The following is an 18299-nucleotide window of genomic DNA, read 5'->3' on the forward strand; positions in this document are numbered from 1 at the left end:
CTCAAGTGACAAGAGATGGTTCTAGGAGAACCCCCAAGCTACGAACCTCCTCCTTCAGGGGGAGTGCAACCCCATCCAGAACAGGTTGGACATCCACCACCTGGTCAGAAGAACCACCCACTGGACTTCCGGGAAGGGTGACTTAGCCTGTGCCTGCTTTTGAGACGGGCTCCTGCCTCAAAAAAAGCTTATTCAGATATATCAGTCAGATTTTTTTTTTTTTTGACTGATTAAACTTCTCCCGGGTAGGGAGAAACGAAGAGATTAACCTCAAAGCCTATTTTTGTTGGGACGACCAGATCTCATTAATTTATGGGACGAGGTCCAGCCGACGAAGGTGGGACGGATTTTCAACAACAAGCTCTATCTGATAAAGCGAACGTTCATCTTATCTTCTAAGAGAGAACGCACTAACAGGCAAGCACCCTTCTTTCTATATTTTTCTTTTACTTGACTTAAATTGTTGCTGTTTAAAAGAGATTTGCCAGATTGATCGGTTTTTGACATCTCACTGGGGAGCCATAACTTCTCTCTGCTACTCACTAATTAATAGCTTATCTCTGTTTTTGTTGCAAAAAGCTGTCCTGGATTTGCATTCTAAAGATATACACAGAAGAGGGATTTCTATTCCAGATTTTTATTTTGAAGAATATTATATTGTCTGAGACTACTCTCTTTTTGGTCTATTTTATTTTGACGAATCTGTTTCCTGACGACCGCCATTAATTGTTTCGATCCTGGGAACTGCATTTTGTTTACTTAAGCATGGAGAGATAAGGCTGTCTGCTCTGTTTATACTGTGATGTCACCAAGTTTGGAGTATTAACCCAATTGTTGCTGAAATAAGAAGTGGTTTTCCTATATTTTTCTTTTAAAATGGCAATTAAGAAAGTGGCTGAGAATCTGGAAATAACTATGTTTCAGAAAATAATGGATGAGATTGAGATAACGAAACAAAACCTGCGACAGGGTTGTAAGGAGCTGAAAATTGAATTGAGTAAAATGAAGCAGGAGATTAAAGATATAGGGGTCCCTGTGAGAGAGGTGACCCTGGAAGGGGTCCCTGTGAGAGAGGAGACCCCGGAGATTGGAACAAACGTGGAACAGGAAAAAGATTTGGAGTCTATGGACTTTAGAAACAAAATCTATTGTTTGGAGACACAGGAGATTAAAGACATAGGGGTCCTTGTGAGAGAGGAGACCCTGGAGACTGGAACAGGGGTCCCTGTGAGAGAGGAGACCCTGGAGACTGGAACAGGGGTCCCTGTGAGAGAGGAGATCCCGGAGATTGGAACAAACGTGGAACAGGAACAAGATTTGGAGTCTATGGACTTTAGAAATAAAATCAATTGTTTGGAACTCAATGTTATCTCTGAAGAAATTAATGAAGATTCTAGAGATAAAGTTATCAATGGCATGGATAATCTTCTGGACTGGAATGATGTGATGGAGCCCAATATAGAGAAAATCTATGGAATTAACTGCAGCCATGTGACAATGGAAAAACTTTCAAGAGATGACCCAGTGTATTTTGAAAAAAAGAACAGAGATATGATTTTACAGCAGTATTTCAGCAACCTATTCAGAATGGATGGCAAGAAAATATTTGGGATAGAGGTAATTCCCATCAGACTCTTACTATATGACTATGGCTTTGACAGCAAGATTATTATGGAATACTGATAATGGAAGATTGGATACTGAAATTACTGGACTTAACAAGACTACTGAAGATAGAAGATGGAAAATGGAACTAATAGGGATAATAGAACAATGGCTACTGAAATTACTGAACCTAACAGATTCTGATGTGATGGATTAATTGAAATGTTTATTTTGACTATGGTTATGACAATAAGATTATCATAATTAGTAATGAGATGGATTAATCGATATGCTTATCTGGAAAAAAAAAATTGATAGATATATTTCTTAAAGAATTGAAACCTCTCTTTGACTTTTTGTGGAAAGAATAAAGTAATGTTTATGAGATTTGATGATTAAGTAAGATAACTACTGGAGGAAAGTGATTTTATAATATGACTTAAGAGACAGGATTGTTATATATTATAGACTTATAACTGATTTGATCTTTGACAAATGGGAAGTCAATATTTTACTCTTTATTTTTTATTTTTGTTTTTTTTTTCTTTTTTTCTTTTTGTTTAACTATTTTTGATTTTGTTTTTTGTCTTTGAATGTTTTATGATTTCGTCTTGTATGTTTTATGAAAATCTGAATAAAAATTATTGAAAAAAAAAAGAAGAACCACCCACTAACAGCATCTCAGTCTTGTCTGGATTGAGCCTCAGTTTATTAGCCCTCATTCAGTCCATTGTCGCAGCCGGGCACTGGTTCAGCACATTGACAGCCTCACCTGAAGAAGATGAAAAGTCTGCCTGCTTAGTAAGATCTTTAGAGGAGGTCCTTTTGCACAACAGCCCCATCTAGCTGGGAGGAGGGAGAGGGCCTTTTCAGTAGCTGTGCCAAGGTTTTGGAACTCCCTCCCAAGGCAAGCCTCTGCTGCCACTTCTTTAATGGATCTTTGCCACACCTTAGAGACCTTTCTTCTTAAGAAGGCTTTTGCTTAAATGCTGTAATAATTCTTTTGAAGTTGTTTTAATTGTTTTATTGGATGCCTGTTTTGATTACTGTTTTAATCTCTGCTGCTTTGAGTTTTTGTAGCTTTTGATTGTGTTGTTTTTATGTTAGTGTTTAATTTATTGTTGTTACTTATCTTGAAATCTTTTTGGGGAAACATTGTAAACGATAAACAAAAATATGAAGCATGTGTCTTTGTTTTGTACTGTAAGCCACTTTTGAGTTTTACTGTAGTAGAAATGTAGGGTATAAATATTAAATCTACACTAATGTGTTCTATGCAGTGTATGCTGTACTCTTTCGTAAACTATATCCATCCATCCATCCATGAATGAATGGGACAATTGCAAGACAACGTACCAAGGCAGAAGGGAAAAAATTGGTTAAAAATCATTTAAATAAATTTCTAAAAGCTGCATACTACTGCACAGGCTCACCTGCTGCTGGATTTGGGTTGGGGCTGAAGGCATGAGTTGAGGCAAGCCCTTTCCAACTACCTGGAGCTGCAACGGACTTTTCCCCAGATTCAAGCCTGACACAGAGCTAATGACTCCAGGCTTGGTCTGCCAAAGAAGCAAGAAGGCAGCTTTATGCCAGATGGATTGGAATGAATTATAACCAAATACACAAAGGAAGTTACTAACCACATAGACAGCTAAAACATTGCCAACACCTGTGGAGATGGATGATATTTGAATTCTTTAGTGCTGTAGTCGCAAAACCTTGCCTATACGGATCTTTAGAGACTTTTTAAAAGAGCAATGTAAATTTAAAGTAGTTTAGTTAAAGCAATGCAAACCTCCTGAGTATGGAGAAGCCTACTTTAGGTTATTCTCATAAATCAGAATTAAACTAATGGTAGAGCAGAAAAAAGCAACATCTATACTATTGCAACCAGAAAGTAGTTCAAACTATATAGTTACACTATTTAACTAGTAACGACTAACTACTTTTATCAATTAGGGGGGGAAACTATAAGTAACTCACTATTTATTATCACTCTGAAAACTAAGTAAATAAGTTATCTATGTGTATGAACTGGCTCCAAGAGTGATAGCTTAGTCAGTGTATCTATTGACAGTAAACCTTTAAAGCAAGACAGTGTTGATTCTACATTCAATATAATGCTTTAGCAAGACCCATATTAGGCAATAACAGCAAAGATACATTTTGTTGCAAGGAATCATTATCCAGCTTTAAAAATCCCACCTGAACTGGCTGTGGAATGGCAAGAGGACCTGTAGGTTTTCCTTGCCCATTGGTTGCTTTTCCTGCAGATATGGTTGTGGAGCCGCTGGAAAATGTTTTACTCTCTGCAGGAGCTGTAGTAGCAATAGCTAGAGAAAATTGGGGTGGTGAGAAAGAGAATATAAACAAGTGAGATTTCAGAATGACATACAAAACATTTTAAAGTTATAAGAGTCAAACTAAGATTTCAGATATTATTACATCTCTCTTTTAGATTTTCTCTGTAGTGGTGCCAAGTGGCCTAGTGGTGTCAAAATAAATTTTAAAAAAGGAGATCCTCAGCCCCACAAACACCTATAAACTTGCACCTAGAAAGTGGGTGGACTAAAGAGGACAGGACCAAGCATTTTCCACCCCACCCCACGTCACCCCCATGTTTGCTGTTGTGTGTGGAACCAGTTTGCCACCTCCTCCTCCTCCCTTGCTTCACTCAACTGCATCCAGCAGCCAGACACTGAGGGAAGGAATCCCAAGCCAGAAGCTCTGATTTCCAGGGTGGCTTGAGACCTGGCTCCTCCCATGTAACCACTGCTTGGAAGAAGGGGAAGGGGGGAGGCAAGATACCAAAGCATATCAGCAAGAACAGGATCTTTCCCCATGCTGGCAGACTTTTTCCATCCAAGCTGGCTTCTAAAAATGTCTGTTTGACTCCTAAGGATTTCCTCCCCTTTTTTTCACCCTTGATAATGATCAGGCTACTCCTGAGTACATAACTGTGAAGCCATTACCCCTAAAAGGAAGCATTTAAAAAAATGTGTATACTGACCATCCTTGAGGATGTTTGTGCAGTAACACATACTTCTGGCCCTCATAACACTGTCTGGAGACTACAGCAGTCCTTGATATTCTGTAGCTGGCTATTCTAACTCTTGTATCCAAAGCCAACTCTTTGATTGCTCCACCAGTTAAGCGAAGAAAGCAGAGTCTCTGCCCTTCCATTGCAAGGGGTTGGGAGAAGGCCATTATTCATACTGGAGTTTGGCCAGGCCAACAGGGCTAACATTCCTACTCTCAGGAAATGGGCCAAGGAAGCTTTAATGAGCACAATAAAGGGAAAAAGAGCTAGATGTTTTAATCTTATGTGGAATGGCAGGGGGAGGAACACTGCAGGAAAAAATGAGAGCAACTGGGGAAGAAATAATGTTAAGTCAGCTCTTGTTTGGTATTTCAATCAATCTGGGGAAAATCAATGGAAGCCTTCTTTGCCCTGGTCATGGTAGACAGGCAGAATTCCACATGGAACTTGGATGTGTAAGTAGAATGGGAGGGTGTAATGGGATTCTGGCTTCTTTTTTTAAACAAGTTTCTAGTTTTCCTTTTTTTGGAGATAAGACATTAAAACCCTGAAATGCCCACAGAAAATCAAATACTTGTCTGAGAAATATTATGCAGCTGGAGCAAAATCCATGCAATGAAGAATTGATTTGAACCATTACTTTTGAGAGAAAAAAACCAGTGCAGTTTCAGTAGTAGGCTATTTCAGTGCCCGGGTAATAGTAAGGACATTTACTACTGATTCTTTTTCCTTCTCCTCATTGCACAACCTCCCAGAATCTGGTGACATATATTTATTTTTGTGTTATATCCTGTCTTTTGTCAGATGACCTTTGGGTGGGTAACCATATATAAACCAACAGCATAAGACACCATGCTCAGTTCAATCGCACTTGGGGTTGTCTTGGAGTAAGAAGACAATGGAAGAAATGTTTATAGTGCTATTGGTTATAGAAGGTGGGGTTAGATGGGGAGAAGCACAATGGGACACTGGAGAATATCTTTAGATATTTTTATAATTATATTCGGTTGTTTTATTTATTTTGTTATTATGTTATGTGCATTGTTGAGATTTATTGTTTAGTTCTGTTTATTTAAAATGTGTTGTATTGTTTTTTCTTTTTAATTGTATCAAATACGAATTGTATATTGTACATTGTATATTGACTTTTATGTTGTAAACCACCCAGAGAGCTTCGGCTATGGGGCGGTATAGAAATTTAATAAAATAAATAAATAAATCTAAAACTTCAAACAACCATTTGTCACAATAATAATAAAGAGGCAAACATCTCATAACTCAAAAGACCTGAAGGGAAATGAAGGCTTTCAGCTAGTGTTGAAAGATGGACGGTGAGCCACAGATTTGTGAACCTCATTCAAGGATGGTATCACCAGCAGGGCCTCCCTGGCTGATCTCTGAGCCTACACTGGATAGTATGCAGAGACTCTGTAGTTCAAAACTAATACCTTGAATTAGACTTAGTGGGAAACAGGCAGTAAATACAAATCTTTAAGGACAGAAAGTACACTGTTAGGAGAGGGGTTTCCTAAACGTGGACAGTGGTCCATGAGTTTCATTCAGGTGGTCCACGGCATTATAATTAGAAATTTTTTGGTAAGAAATAAAAGCAGCAATAAAAACACACAAAAATTATGCAACATCTAGCACAGCACACTACAATCGCTACATACAACAGGCAGAAAAATCATTAAATGGTTTTCCAAGACCCTCAGCAATCTTCAAGTAATCCAGGGGGAAAAGTTTAGGACAAATTTAACAGGCAGCAACGTATACACCTGGGCAGTTAAAATGCAGAAGCAGCAAAACAGCAAACCAAACGTCACTCCCCACCGTATCTTCATGTAGCATACAAGTTCTCAAGGAACAAGATTTGAGAAATGCACCAATAGGCTGAAAGGAAAATTTCAATCATATTGGCACTTTCCAGCCCCTAATCTACAGGCTTTATGAAGAACAGGAAATCTACAGTTTATCATACTCAGTCCTATGTTCTTACTCATGGACTGATCGAGACCAACAGGAGGATATAAATTGTGACAATCTAGGAACTCCTTAATAGTATATAGACAAGTGGGGAGATGTGATAATTTGCAGTAGTAGGGAGAAAGGGCAGAGGGATGATGGGCCTGAACCAGATTTCTTCCACCACTGCAGACACACATGCACACATACATGATCTCTCAAATATGGTCCACACTCTTATTGCCTATGAATACCGTAGATTTGATCAAGGGGATGGGGCAGAATAAATTAGTTTTAAAATAAACTTTAAAATAATTGCAAAAGAAATTACATTTTGAGAGAACAATTAGACTAGCCTTAGAAGCAACACATTAAAAGTTGCGATGTCCTGCTTGATACAAAACATTTACCCCCCCTTTCCACTGGCATATATCTGCTTCTATGGGATCAAATGCCCCCTTTTTTTGTAAATTGGCTTTTCTAACATTCAGACATTTAATGAGGTCATTTGTGAATTTTTAATATCAGCACAACAATCATGAAAAACCCCTCAAAAATTGTAAAGCTATACTATAAATTACCTTCATTACATCAGCATTAACAGCAGCTTATGTTAAACAGCCACTGTCATAATCTTCATATACAGAGTCATGTCTGGGCCAAGACATGGTCAAGTATGGCACCCCCATGCCAATCATAGCCAGTATGGGAGGAAATGTATAAGGAACTGCTGCTGTGCACCCCGCACAATAAGCTTTGGGCCACCTGAAATGTTTTGACAGAGTCTTGAGCCCAAAGCAAGCATTGATCTGGACTCAATTCTATGCCATCTCATAAAGGTCACTGAAAGTGCGGATGCCTGATTTGGGGTGGCTTAAATATCTTGGTGGGGTGCACCCCCAGTTCCTTATTCATTTTTAAATGCATTGGCTATTATTGGCATTGGGAATTATGCTTGGCAATGTCATCTGCCATCAACAACTCACTTCCTGCTGGTTGTAGCATAGACTCTCTTCTCAAAGCCTAGAAAGAACCCACAGGGAAGGAATGTAGCTCAGTGGTACACCAACTGTTTTGCATGCAGAAGGTCCCAGGTTCAATCCCCGGCATCTCCAGGTACAGCTAGGAGAGATTCTCTGCCTGAAACCCTGCAGAGCCACTGCCAGTCAGCGTAGACTGAGCTACTGAGTAAGATGGACCAATGGAATGACTCAGTATAAGGCATCTTTCTATGTTCCTAGCTACCACATGGGACAGACGGGTGGCCTGCAGTGCCTGATATGCCCCCCTCTACTGCCCTGTTATAAGGCTAGCCCAATGGAGGATGAAATAACTTCGCATGAAGCTCAACACTGCAACTTTTAGTCTGTTGTTTCTTACACTAGTCTGTTGTCTTAAAAAATAATATCTTCTGCCAAGTTTGCATGTTATTTTTCTCCTTTTTTTCGGGGCTACCCATACAGGCAGGCATGTGTGTGTACACATACACAGTTGGAGTGGTTGGAGCAGAGGGAAAGGAACTCTTCACCAACATGCAGACATACGCAAATATGCAAAGCAAAAGATGAGGAGCGACAGTCAAAATGATTGATAAAACAGTAACAGTTCTCTTTCCCAAATTCAGCATCACAAAAGCACACAAAGCAGAGTTTTACCAACGTACATATTGATGCTGATTTGACCAGCAAAGGTGTTTGCTGCTGGAGGAGTGCCGTAGGCTGTGCAGGCTGCCCTCCTCCTCCTGCTCCTCTCTGTACTTGCCCTTTTTCAAGCACTGGAGCTGCTTTGCTTGAAACTGTATTGGAAGGCTGAACCAAGGCAGGCACAGGTGCATGGCTGTGAACTGGTGGAGCCTGACTTGTTGTCACTGTAATCTGCTGCCCCTGGCTGCTAACCAAGACTGAGGAGGGCTGACTGCTGAACTGGCTCAGCACAGGTGGTGCTTGGCTAGTGGAAGTTGGCTGTTTCGTTTGTAGAATAATTCCCTGGGGCATCTGCATGGAATAAAAAGGCAGAGAATTAAAAAAATATATCTAGGCATCAATTCCTTCAGGACGTAATGTGAGCCAAGCTCACCAAGACAAAGCCTTGAAACCCACTGGCAATGCTGTGAGTATGCCATAATGCATTTGCTCAACTAACAAGTCACTGCAAAACCACTATTTATTTGAGTTTATTCTACTGTTTAATTTCTAAAAGTATTTCAGTTCTTACCTCTAAATAATGAAAGTGCTTTAACAAATACGAAAAGGAAAAAAGTATTTTGCTCTTAAACCCTCCCTTAAGTCTCTCCATTGCTCCACCCACAAGCAGTCAGAATGTAGGCCACAGAGCTCTGACAACTGGCAGTGACATTTAGATACAGTTTGTTTGTCCTGCATATCTGTGGTAAAGTAGGCCATACTCCAGGGTGAGTTCCTGTGAAGTTTTCAAGGGACATTTTTTTTTGGGGGGGGGTTACAGGGAAGAGAGGAATTCAGCCATTAAGAAAGAATCCTGAATGGAAAAATAAGGCAATGATATTGGGTTGGGGGGGCTGCCCAAACCAGGGAGGGAAAGAGAGATATTTGGAATGGGATAGGGATGGGGGGGGGGGGAAGAGAGGAGTGACTTTGAGGCAGGCCTGGTTGCTGGAGGCTCTGTGTTACACCAGATTGGCTCAAAGGTGTGTCAAAAACATAATGAATAAACTAGCAGCACCAAGGTTACACCACAGTAGTTTGTATAGATGGAATTATTTGGTTGCAATGAGAGAACTTCAATGGGCTCAGAATTAACCCGATTTCCCCCCACCAAATTTCTATTGAATGTATTGGCTTTACCTGCTGAAACCGGTCCATTAACTGCTTCTGCTGAGGTATGGGAGCTGAAATCGCAGAGAGAGCCTGGAACTGATTCGGAACCATCTGAAAACTCCTCTGTTGTTCTGGTGTTAGATGAAGTGCCTGGGTTGGGGTGGGGGGCTTGATAGGCCCCTGGGCAGAGAACTGAAGCTGGAAATGAGGGGAATGGGTATGCTGCACTTCAGATGGAGCCTGAATCTGGGGTTGTAGCCGGGTCTGCACCTGGGTGTCAGCCTGTGGTTGGAGTTGAGGAGCAAGTTGAACCTGTAGCTGCAGATGTGGAGGAGTGGCCATCTGAGGCGGCCCCTCTGGCTGGGCCTGTGGTGTTTGGAATGATACCTGAGGCTGTGAGGGGGGCCGCAGAGGATGCTGGTTGGGGCCATGAGGGGAAGAAGCTATTTGATTCTGGATCACATACAAATTCTGCATCTGTGTCTGGGGGGTGCAGGACCTTGACAGGGGCTCGGAAGGAGGCCTGGACAAAGTCTGTGGTTGGGAAGGAGGCCTCGAGTGAGGCCGGGAGGGTGGCCGGGAGAGTGGCTGGGGCTGAGATGGAGGACGAGATTGGTGTGGAGACTGCATCTGTGAAAGGTGTGTGGGCTGGAGCTGGGGGCTCTCCCCCATTGAAGGATGAGGTAGTGAATGGGATGGGGAGGCTCCAGGAAGTTTCTGCTGCCCCGAAGGCAACTGAAAAGCAGAGTGGGGAGAAAGAAAGGAAAGAAAGAGTAAATTGGGTTAGAAGTCTGTTGTGAAGATATTCGAGGTATGTAGGCACCAGAATCCAACAGAAGTGGCCAGGAATTATTAAGTTCAAAGCTCACAATTGCTAGCTTCATGAATCAAACAGTCTGCTTGTTCCCTCCTTCCCTTCATTTCCAGTTACACTGTGAGAGACCCTGAACCACGAGGGGAAGCTTCCAGGGGTAGAGTGTCAGATTTTTCATGCTGTCCCACTGAGAATACTTGTGGGTGCCTGCCAAATTTATTTCACTGCCTCAGCTTGTTTGCAAAGCTTGGCTGTAGAAGATGTTGCTTTAAAAGATGTGCCTTTTAAATCATGGTGAAGAAAATAAAGACAATACAGAAAAAAAATACAAAAGGTTCCCCCACCAAGACAGCCAGACAGCTAAGTCTAAAGCTTCTCTCCAAAATCTTATGGGAGAGAAGGCAGGAAGAAGCTGGCTTCTTTCAAATTTCTGAGGAAAAGCGAGAGAAAGGTGGGGCAGTGTCTCCTAATCCCCATGTGGAGCATATGCACACCCTTTTCCACCTGCTCTGTCTTGGGCAACAAAACGTTCCTGGGCTGTTGAATCAGCCTAAAATTAAATGCCGCTCCAGTATGTGTAAGGCATCCCCACACAGTAGCAAGGCCTCTGCTAACTTCTGTATAAAGAGTACAGCTAGCACAACATTTTTAACATACAGACATGCAAGTGGATTTTAAGACAGTCAATCTGCAAATAATACTTCTCTGCTTAAATACAAGATATACAGGGAGGAAAGAGATATGCATTCTAGTAGGAGACAGTAACATACCAGGAGGGCAGTGCATAGCTCTGGAGGGACAAAGGAGAAGACGGGAAGAAAAGCAAGAATAGGTGGCAGCAGCAGCAGCAGAACCACCACCTCCCCGGGTTAGTTAGGATCCAAAGAGAAGCAAGCAAGAGCAGCAACAGAGAAGAAGAAACAAATAGGCGAGGGCCACAGACTGGCAAACAGGATCCAGTATGGAGAAAACTATTCAGCACTTTGGCTGATCCCATAGGGCCTAGAAATGTTAATCTATGTTTGGATTATTGTGTGTCCACACCCATATAGATACCTCTCTCTCTCTCTCTCTCTCTCTCTCTCTCTCTCTCTCTCTCACACACACACACACACACACACACACACGAGTGCCTTGCAAAAGTAATCAGACCCCTGACCGATGCTCTCATATTACTGAATTACAAATGGTACATTGTAATTTTGTTCTGTATGATATTTTATTTTGAAACACTGAAACTCAAAATCAATTATTGTAAGGTGACATTGGTTTTCTGTCCTTGTGCTAGCAAAATTAATGTATTGGATACTGCCCTATGCTCTTAATCTGGGCATGATGAGAGGTAGGTAAAGCTCTTTGTGAACTAAATTATCCCATGCTGACACATGCAAATGATTTCCCTCTGTTCGTTGCTTTTTTTTAAAAGAGTAGAACAAGTTATGATTTTATTTAAGGGATGGCCCATTAAAGAGGATGTGATTGCTTCTTATTCTAAAACAGAAAGCTGGTTTTGCACAGCTTTAGTGGAACCCAGAACTGTACATAAAACTTCAAAATATTCACAGCAGAGGAAGGAAAGGTGCACATTTTAAACCTTAGACCCATTCTATGCAAGTACAGGTAGAATCATAGTAAACTTGATTGTTTCACTAACCCAGTGTTTGCATGGCTTATATTAAAATTTCTGGTTATGCTTGGGAAAAGTCCCAAACAATGTTACTTAATTTTTAAAAGCAAAACTGAATTGTTTTCTTTGTTTGTGTTAACCTAAAGGAAAACAAACAACATTGCTATTTCTGCATCTCAGTGTGCCATCCAGACATCTCTCCCTAGAATTTGTTCAGGATCAAGCCAGCTGCTCCACAAAACTACACCAGTATGAACTATATTAATTAGTTCACTAACAAGCAGATATGTTTTTTTCCCCGGGCCCTTTGCTAACAGCAGCCTGGTCTCGCAAGTACTGACTAAAGCTTTTTCTGTCATTTTATTTCACATGCTTTCTTTCTGCATGTCAGGCTATTGCTAAAGGCACAGTAAAAATGAACACACACACACACAGTAACCTCACATGTAAGGGTCAATGTTCTTCCTAGTTGCTAGGCAGGAGGTAACTACACTTATGGCAATATCCCTTCCTCCCTGTATTGTCCATGTATTTCCACAAGGGGGAGACTTCACTGTTATTAAAGAAATCATGTCACCACCAACACCCAAGCCTTGCCTTTGTTTTGAAGTGTGGGAGAATGCAAGTGCAAACCTAAATGAGATGCTAATATTTCTCTCTCTCCCTCTCTCTCTTTGTGTTCTGCACAGAGAATGTGCAGAAGAAAGCAAGAAGCTGAAGGGAAGACTAAGAATACTGGCCAGACATGTTAGACAGAAGGGCTTGAGGCAGGAGGACAGGCCAAAGCAAGGTGACTTTGTGGATTTGCAAACAGGTAAGGGCTACCTGGCAAGTCAGTGCTTGCTGGGGAGGGCCGGCTGAGAACTGAGGTACTTTGGACTCCACCGGTGGCAGGCTGTGGTTCTGGCTCAGCTCTCGGCTGGCAGGCGGCTGCAGGGCTGCACCTACGCTGCTGCTGACTATCACCGAGGCTGGGACACTGCTTGTGGTGCTGAGTGCGGTGGTGGCTATGCTGTAGATGGGCATAGGCATTGGCAGGTGGGGAGGTACGGTGGATTCACTCATACTGCTCTCCTGCTGCATTTTCAGGGATGGTGAATAAAACTGCTGCTGCTGCTGCTGCTGCTGCTGGCTCCGATCCTTCTGAAATTTCCAAGAGATTTAGCATGGACCATGTTTATGTTAACTACCTGCTTCTACTACCCACTTTTTGTCAATGCTGCTTACTGTGAATACACATATTCTGAGCCCCCCTCTGTAGTACAGACACAGCCTTAGAATCGCATCCTAAATTCTGCTTTCAAAGCCCCCGCTTCCCCTCCTGTCAACTTGTAGTGTGAAAGACACAAAAATAAAGAAAATAAAGATCACACCTAAGAATTTGCTTTTAGGTCAAAGAGGAAAGCAAGCTCCTTTGTGATTTATGAGGTTCACTTTCAATGGAAGCCATATAACCTATACTTCACATTCAAACAGAGATCTGGGTCCATTGCAGACTACAATTTCTAGTCACAGAATGATCTTTATAATGGCTACCACTACTGGGTGCCCATGAATTTGTGCCACGTGAATAGCATACACACACAAACTGCTCTCCTGCCTTCCTGTGAATAGCTAATCTGTGGAGATTTGACCCAGATGAAAAAGCCATCCACATTATTATTATTTGTGGTGGAGTGGGGCTAGACTTCCACAATGTTCCACATCTCAAATCTGTAGTTTGGAAATTTGAAATTATGGGCTCCTGCTGGAAGGATGGGAGGGATATAAATCAAATAATAAATAAATAATAAAATTATCAGAACAATTTTTCCGTATATGAACATTAGGGAAATTGGCATACATCTACTTTAGCTGCATCACCTATTGGGCCGAACTCTGCTTTGGGAATGTTCCATATTTTGAGGGGAAGGGGGGCTACAAAGAGTGAGGTATCAGCAGAGAATAGGGGATGAAGTCTATCTGACAAGGCAGCATGAAGGAGTTTACATATGAATGTGTGGATAGGAAGGAATAGGGAGCTGAGCAGGACAAAGAAAATTCTGCTCTTTAAAGACTGCTCTTTAAAGCCATTCCAGTCTTCTACTATTTTCCTCAGGTTTTAGCAGACAAAGGTTCTCTTAACTATCATGGAAGCCCTTGTTAAAAAATGAATGGTTGGTGTTCTGAGGGTTCTGTGGAGTCATGGCCACACACAGCTTCCTTGTCTCTTTATCAATTAATTAATTTCTTCAGTAAACTGGAACACACACAGACAGAGAAAACAAGCTAACCATGATTCTAGGAAACGTTTCACTTGCCTGCTGCAGGAACATCTGCATAGAGTCCTGGGAGATGATGGCTCCAGCAGCTGCTTGGCCCAAAATAATCTTTTCAGGACTAGATGCTACCAAGTTAGGACTGGGTTGGGAAGTCACGGGTAGTTGCGCTGGCTGCTGAGGTGGAGGAGTTTGCTGTTGTACATTCAGCTGAAGCTGGGAAGCAGCAGTGGACTGGGCGGTGGACTGGACGGTTAATATGTTGGCTTGGTCACTGCTTGGCAGCAGGTTGGTGTTGGAGGTTGGCTGTGGCTGAACAAGACCTGGGCTCTGGCTGCTGGCACTAGGAGGTGCTTGGATGGTCACAGTTTGATTGAGGTTCTCAGTGGCATTTAACATAGCCACTTGGTTAGGCAGCGTGACTCCTTGGATAACAGTCTGGCCAGTCTGATTAATGGCACCACTGGCCAGTGAGGCTGTGACAGTGGGCTGGCTCTGAGTTGTCAGGCTACCAGCTAGAGACACGGGCATCTGGAAGAGAGTTGGCTGGCCAACTTGCCCAGGCTGCAATTGGATAGGAGCAGAAAGAATGTGGGCAGTGCCATGTGCATTCTGTGATGTCAGTACCTGCCCAAGGTTCAGTTGGCTTGCCAGGTTTTGATTGGTGAGGATCTGAGCAGGCAGTGCTTGATTTGTTATTAGCTGCCCGCCAGGCCCCTGGCTGGTGATGATATGGGTTTGCCCACTAGGATGCGAGGTCGTTAAGATCTGGCCACCCATGTTAGCCTGCAAGGCTGACAGCTGCTGGGGAATCTGAACTGCAGAAGTGCCCGTGAGCTGTCCCGGGAGAAGGAACTGGTTCTGACCCTGCAACATGGCCTGAGGGACATGCTGTGCTGGGATAACAATGCTGCTGCCTTGATTCAGCAAGTGGACACTCATGGGTTTGCTAAGGGCTTGCTGCTGTGGTGGGGGCTGCTTGAACATGTTGGCAGGCAGCCCTGGGGGGAATCCAGAAAGCACCACATTTTGTCCTGCCTTGCCTGCCATAAATGTTAGGTTTTGCTGGGCTTTCTGTTGTTGGAGGGCGGCCTCGTTCTGGATGGTCAAGGTAGCATTGTTGGGGCCAAATGGTTTTGGGGTGATCTGGAACAGCTTCTGCTGGAGGACTCCTGGGGGTTTGGGTTGAATAGGTGTGGGTGTCCGGTGAATGATTACATTTTGGGCCTGTACCAGCGGGCTGCTCAAGTTTGAGGTGACTGTGAGAGGCTGGGAGCCCTGTGTAGCAGAGACACTCCCAAACATGGAGCTTCCATTCAGTGTTGTTGTGGCTACTGCTGGGAGATTCTTCTGGATGACAAGGCCTGCATTCTGGGGGGACACCCCAGCTGAAGTAAGGGTAACCTGCTGCTGCTCTGGTGCTGTCTGAGTGATGTAACTTCCTACCGGCATGGTAGTAACTTGGGAAGGCTGAACTTGCTTAGCAATGATCTGTTGAGCAGGCTGGTTAATTGCCATCACTTGCTGGCCAACCACTTGAATCTGCCCAATGCCCAGTGCTCCACTGGGGCTCCCATTAGGCAGCCCTTGAAGGTTGGAAATTGGCTGTATGGTGACATTCCCCAAGCCAACTTGCTGGAGAAAAGGCTGCACACTAATGGCCTTGTTGACAACATCAGCTCCTACTGACTGCTGCACCAGTGCTTGATGAGTCAGGACTGCAGGTTGTTGCAGTCCAATAAGGTCAGCTCCACTGGAGAAAATCTGTGGAGTGCCATCAGAGGCAGTGTGCACAACTGGTTGAAGCGTAGGGAGCTGAAAAGACCCTAGATCCAGTTCTGCCTCTGCCTCTAGGGTTTGCTCAGTGATGTTTGCCTCCTGTAGGCTCTGCTGGAGAATGTCACAGGGCTGGTCTGAGTTCTGCAGGTTGGAACCACCCCCTGAAGGTGACCCCAGAATGTCATCTTCCAAGAAGTCTAAGTCGACACTTGTTGTGGGCTGGCTCTGTTCAGTGTTTAGATGATTGCCAGAGGTTTCTTGTACGTGCAGCTAAAAAAGAATGAAGATTAAGCACAGAGAGAAGAAAAGTAAGCATTTAAGTGATAGAAATGAAACAGAATTTTTAGATCTTTCTGTGCTCAACAGCTTTATATTTTTATGAGGTGCTATAGAACAGCATCCTTCTCTTACAGTAGATTTTCTCTCATTAGTACATATGTAAATGTTTTATAACAACTCCTCATTAATTATGTAAGATGTTGCTGTTCCTGATCGGTTTTAATTTTCTTTGGGCCAAATTAGATGTGGTTTAACCCTTTTCCCCATGCCATTTCCCCAATGTAAACCGTCCTGAGTGAAAAAAGACACACATGAGTACCTGTCCTAGCCCCTAGATAGACCCTCAAAGTTTGAGGAAGGCAATATAAGTTGGAAAATGGTGCAGGAGGTAGAAAGTACCCTCCTCCATGGCCCTAATCCAAATTAGTCACCCTCGTCCAAGGGCTTTTAGGCAAAGAAAAAAAAGTCAGGAGATTCAATCATGGGTTTCCCTAGTTCAGCCCCTAATATATATTTTTACAGTGCACCCACACTGACTGACATCAGTTTATATTAGACAAAGTGTGGTAAGCATTTTCTGTCTTATATCAGCCCTTGCAACAAAACATCTGGTAAAAGACAAAAGCACTTCAGTATCCAGGTTCCCAAGGCACACAAATGGAAGTTCTTGACCTCATTCTGAAAGAAATATTTCTCAAGCTTTTGCAACCCTCCAACCTTTACTAAGCTGATCACCGTGATCAGGACCTCCCCACGGAGCAAAACAAAGCACCAGGATAGAAGATGACAGCAAGACAGCAGCAAATGCAAAACTCACAGACAACCAACATTCCAAACAAATGATTCAAAATAAATGTGGGCTGATCATGCGGATCCTAGCACTGCACCACCACCTTTCATTGCACCCAGTGCCAGTAACTGTGTGGGTAAAATCAAATCACTCTTGAAGCTACAAATGGAATATCACACAGGGAAATTATTAAGGCTATGAAGAGTCTACGGGTGAATTCTCCTTGCACGGGTCCTTCTTCTTCTGACACTGCTCAGTCTCTACGTTTTGTGTAAATGTGGAAAAGTAAAACATGCTTTTCAATTATTCAGTCTGTTTCATTATAACACATGTACAAATGTCAAGCTCAGAATCAAATGTAGAAATATGCAGATTTTATTTCTAGTGACATGAGAGAAATGAGGTTTCCACTCCAATCAGTTTTGCTCTTGCTCTGCCTACCTATTTGTAATCAGCCTCTACAAACATCCAAATACACCTCTGCTTAACAATAAAGGGACTGCAAGCATGATGTTACATTGGCTATTGCCTTTCTGCAGCACTTAAACAATGTTTTAGTGGGGATGGTCTAAGCTGTTAACGGAACCTATATGTCTTCCTATGCATCTGTATGTTCAGGGGAATCACAGCCTTCCCTTTTTTGCTACTGTGCCTGCTTACTATTGTGGGAATGTAACCTTTCATCCTGTGTACCTTTATCATGCATTGATCATTATAAAAAAGATAAATGTGTAAAAGAAAGGACATGATGTTTTAAAAGATATATAAATTGTACTTTAAAAATGAGGTGAAAAATACATACCCCAGCACCCTCAAAGAAGGCACTGGCTGCATCTCCTGTGTTGTCCAGGAGATCATCACTGTCAATCTGTAATTAAAAAGATTTAAATTACTGTACGTGAACATAAATTTAAGGTTGTCCGTGTTCAAGGAGTCAGGCTGACAAGAACCAGAAATCAAGTGGCATCACTTTATCCACCAACCAAGGCACTAAGTAACTTTCTCTCAGTAGCTAGGTTTCTTCTCAGGAGCTATAAACAAGTTCCCAATTGTACTGGTGGAATTATTTTGTTTTGAATTAGGAAGAAGGTAAGCTGTCACAGGTAAATATTAAGTAATTTTGTGACTTCATTTATTGTTCAAAGTTCTCAGAGAAAACAACTGGCAAAACAGTCTCCTCAGTCCATCATTTCTAGGATTGCCACCACCTCTATTCTCTGTGTCACTTCTCTCATTGTAAACAAACAAGCCAAAGGCAATTTAAGGAAGCAGTTTAAGAGGCTTTTTGATTTGTTAATTAATCATGCATCAACATAAGCATTTAAAGAAACATACAGAAGAACAAGT

The 18299-nt window shown here is 42.4% G+C and overlaps 1 protein-coding gene across 5 annotated transcripts in view; it reads right to left on the reverse strand.

The window, feature by feature from the left end:
* Positions 1–18299, reverse strand: part of BICRA (BRD4 interacting chromatin remodeling complex associated protein) — a 130246-nt gene that overhangs the window by 14863 nt on the left and 97084 nt on the right. For 4 of the 5 annotated variants that reach the window (XM_061596328.1, XM_061596329.1, XM_061596326.1 and 1 more), the window contains exons 5-11: positions 17755–17820; positions 14147–16153; positions 12672–12989; positions 9433–10140; positions 8274–8604; positions 3811–3938; positions 3039–3164 (exon numbers count right to left, since the gene is read on the reverse strand). In XM_061596328.1, the coding sequence (XP_061452312.1) occupies positions 3039–3164; positions 3811–3938; positions 8274–8604; positions 9433–10140; positions 12672–12989; positions 14147–16153; positions 17755–17820 (3684 nt within the window). The remainder of the gene's footprint in view (positions 1–3038; positions 3165–3810; positions 3939–8273; positions 8605–9432; positions 10141–12671; positions 12990–14146; positions 16154–17754; positions 17821–18299) is intronic. The other variant, XM_061596331.1, reaches the window with a different exon arrangement.

Source organism: Rhineura floridana, chromosome 15 (genome assembly GCF_030035675.1).
Source record: "Rhineura floridana isolate rRhiFlo1 chromosome 15, rRhiFlo1.hap2, whole genome shotgun sequence".
NCBI lineage: Eukaryota > Metazoa > Chordata > Lepidosauria > Squamata > Rhineuridae > Rhineura > Rhineura floridana.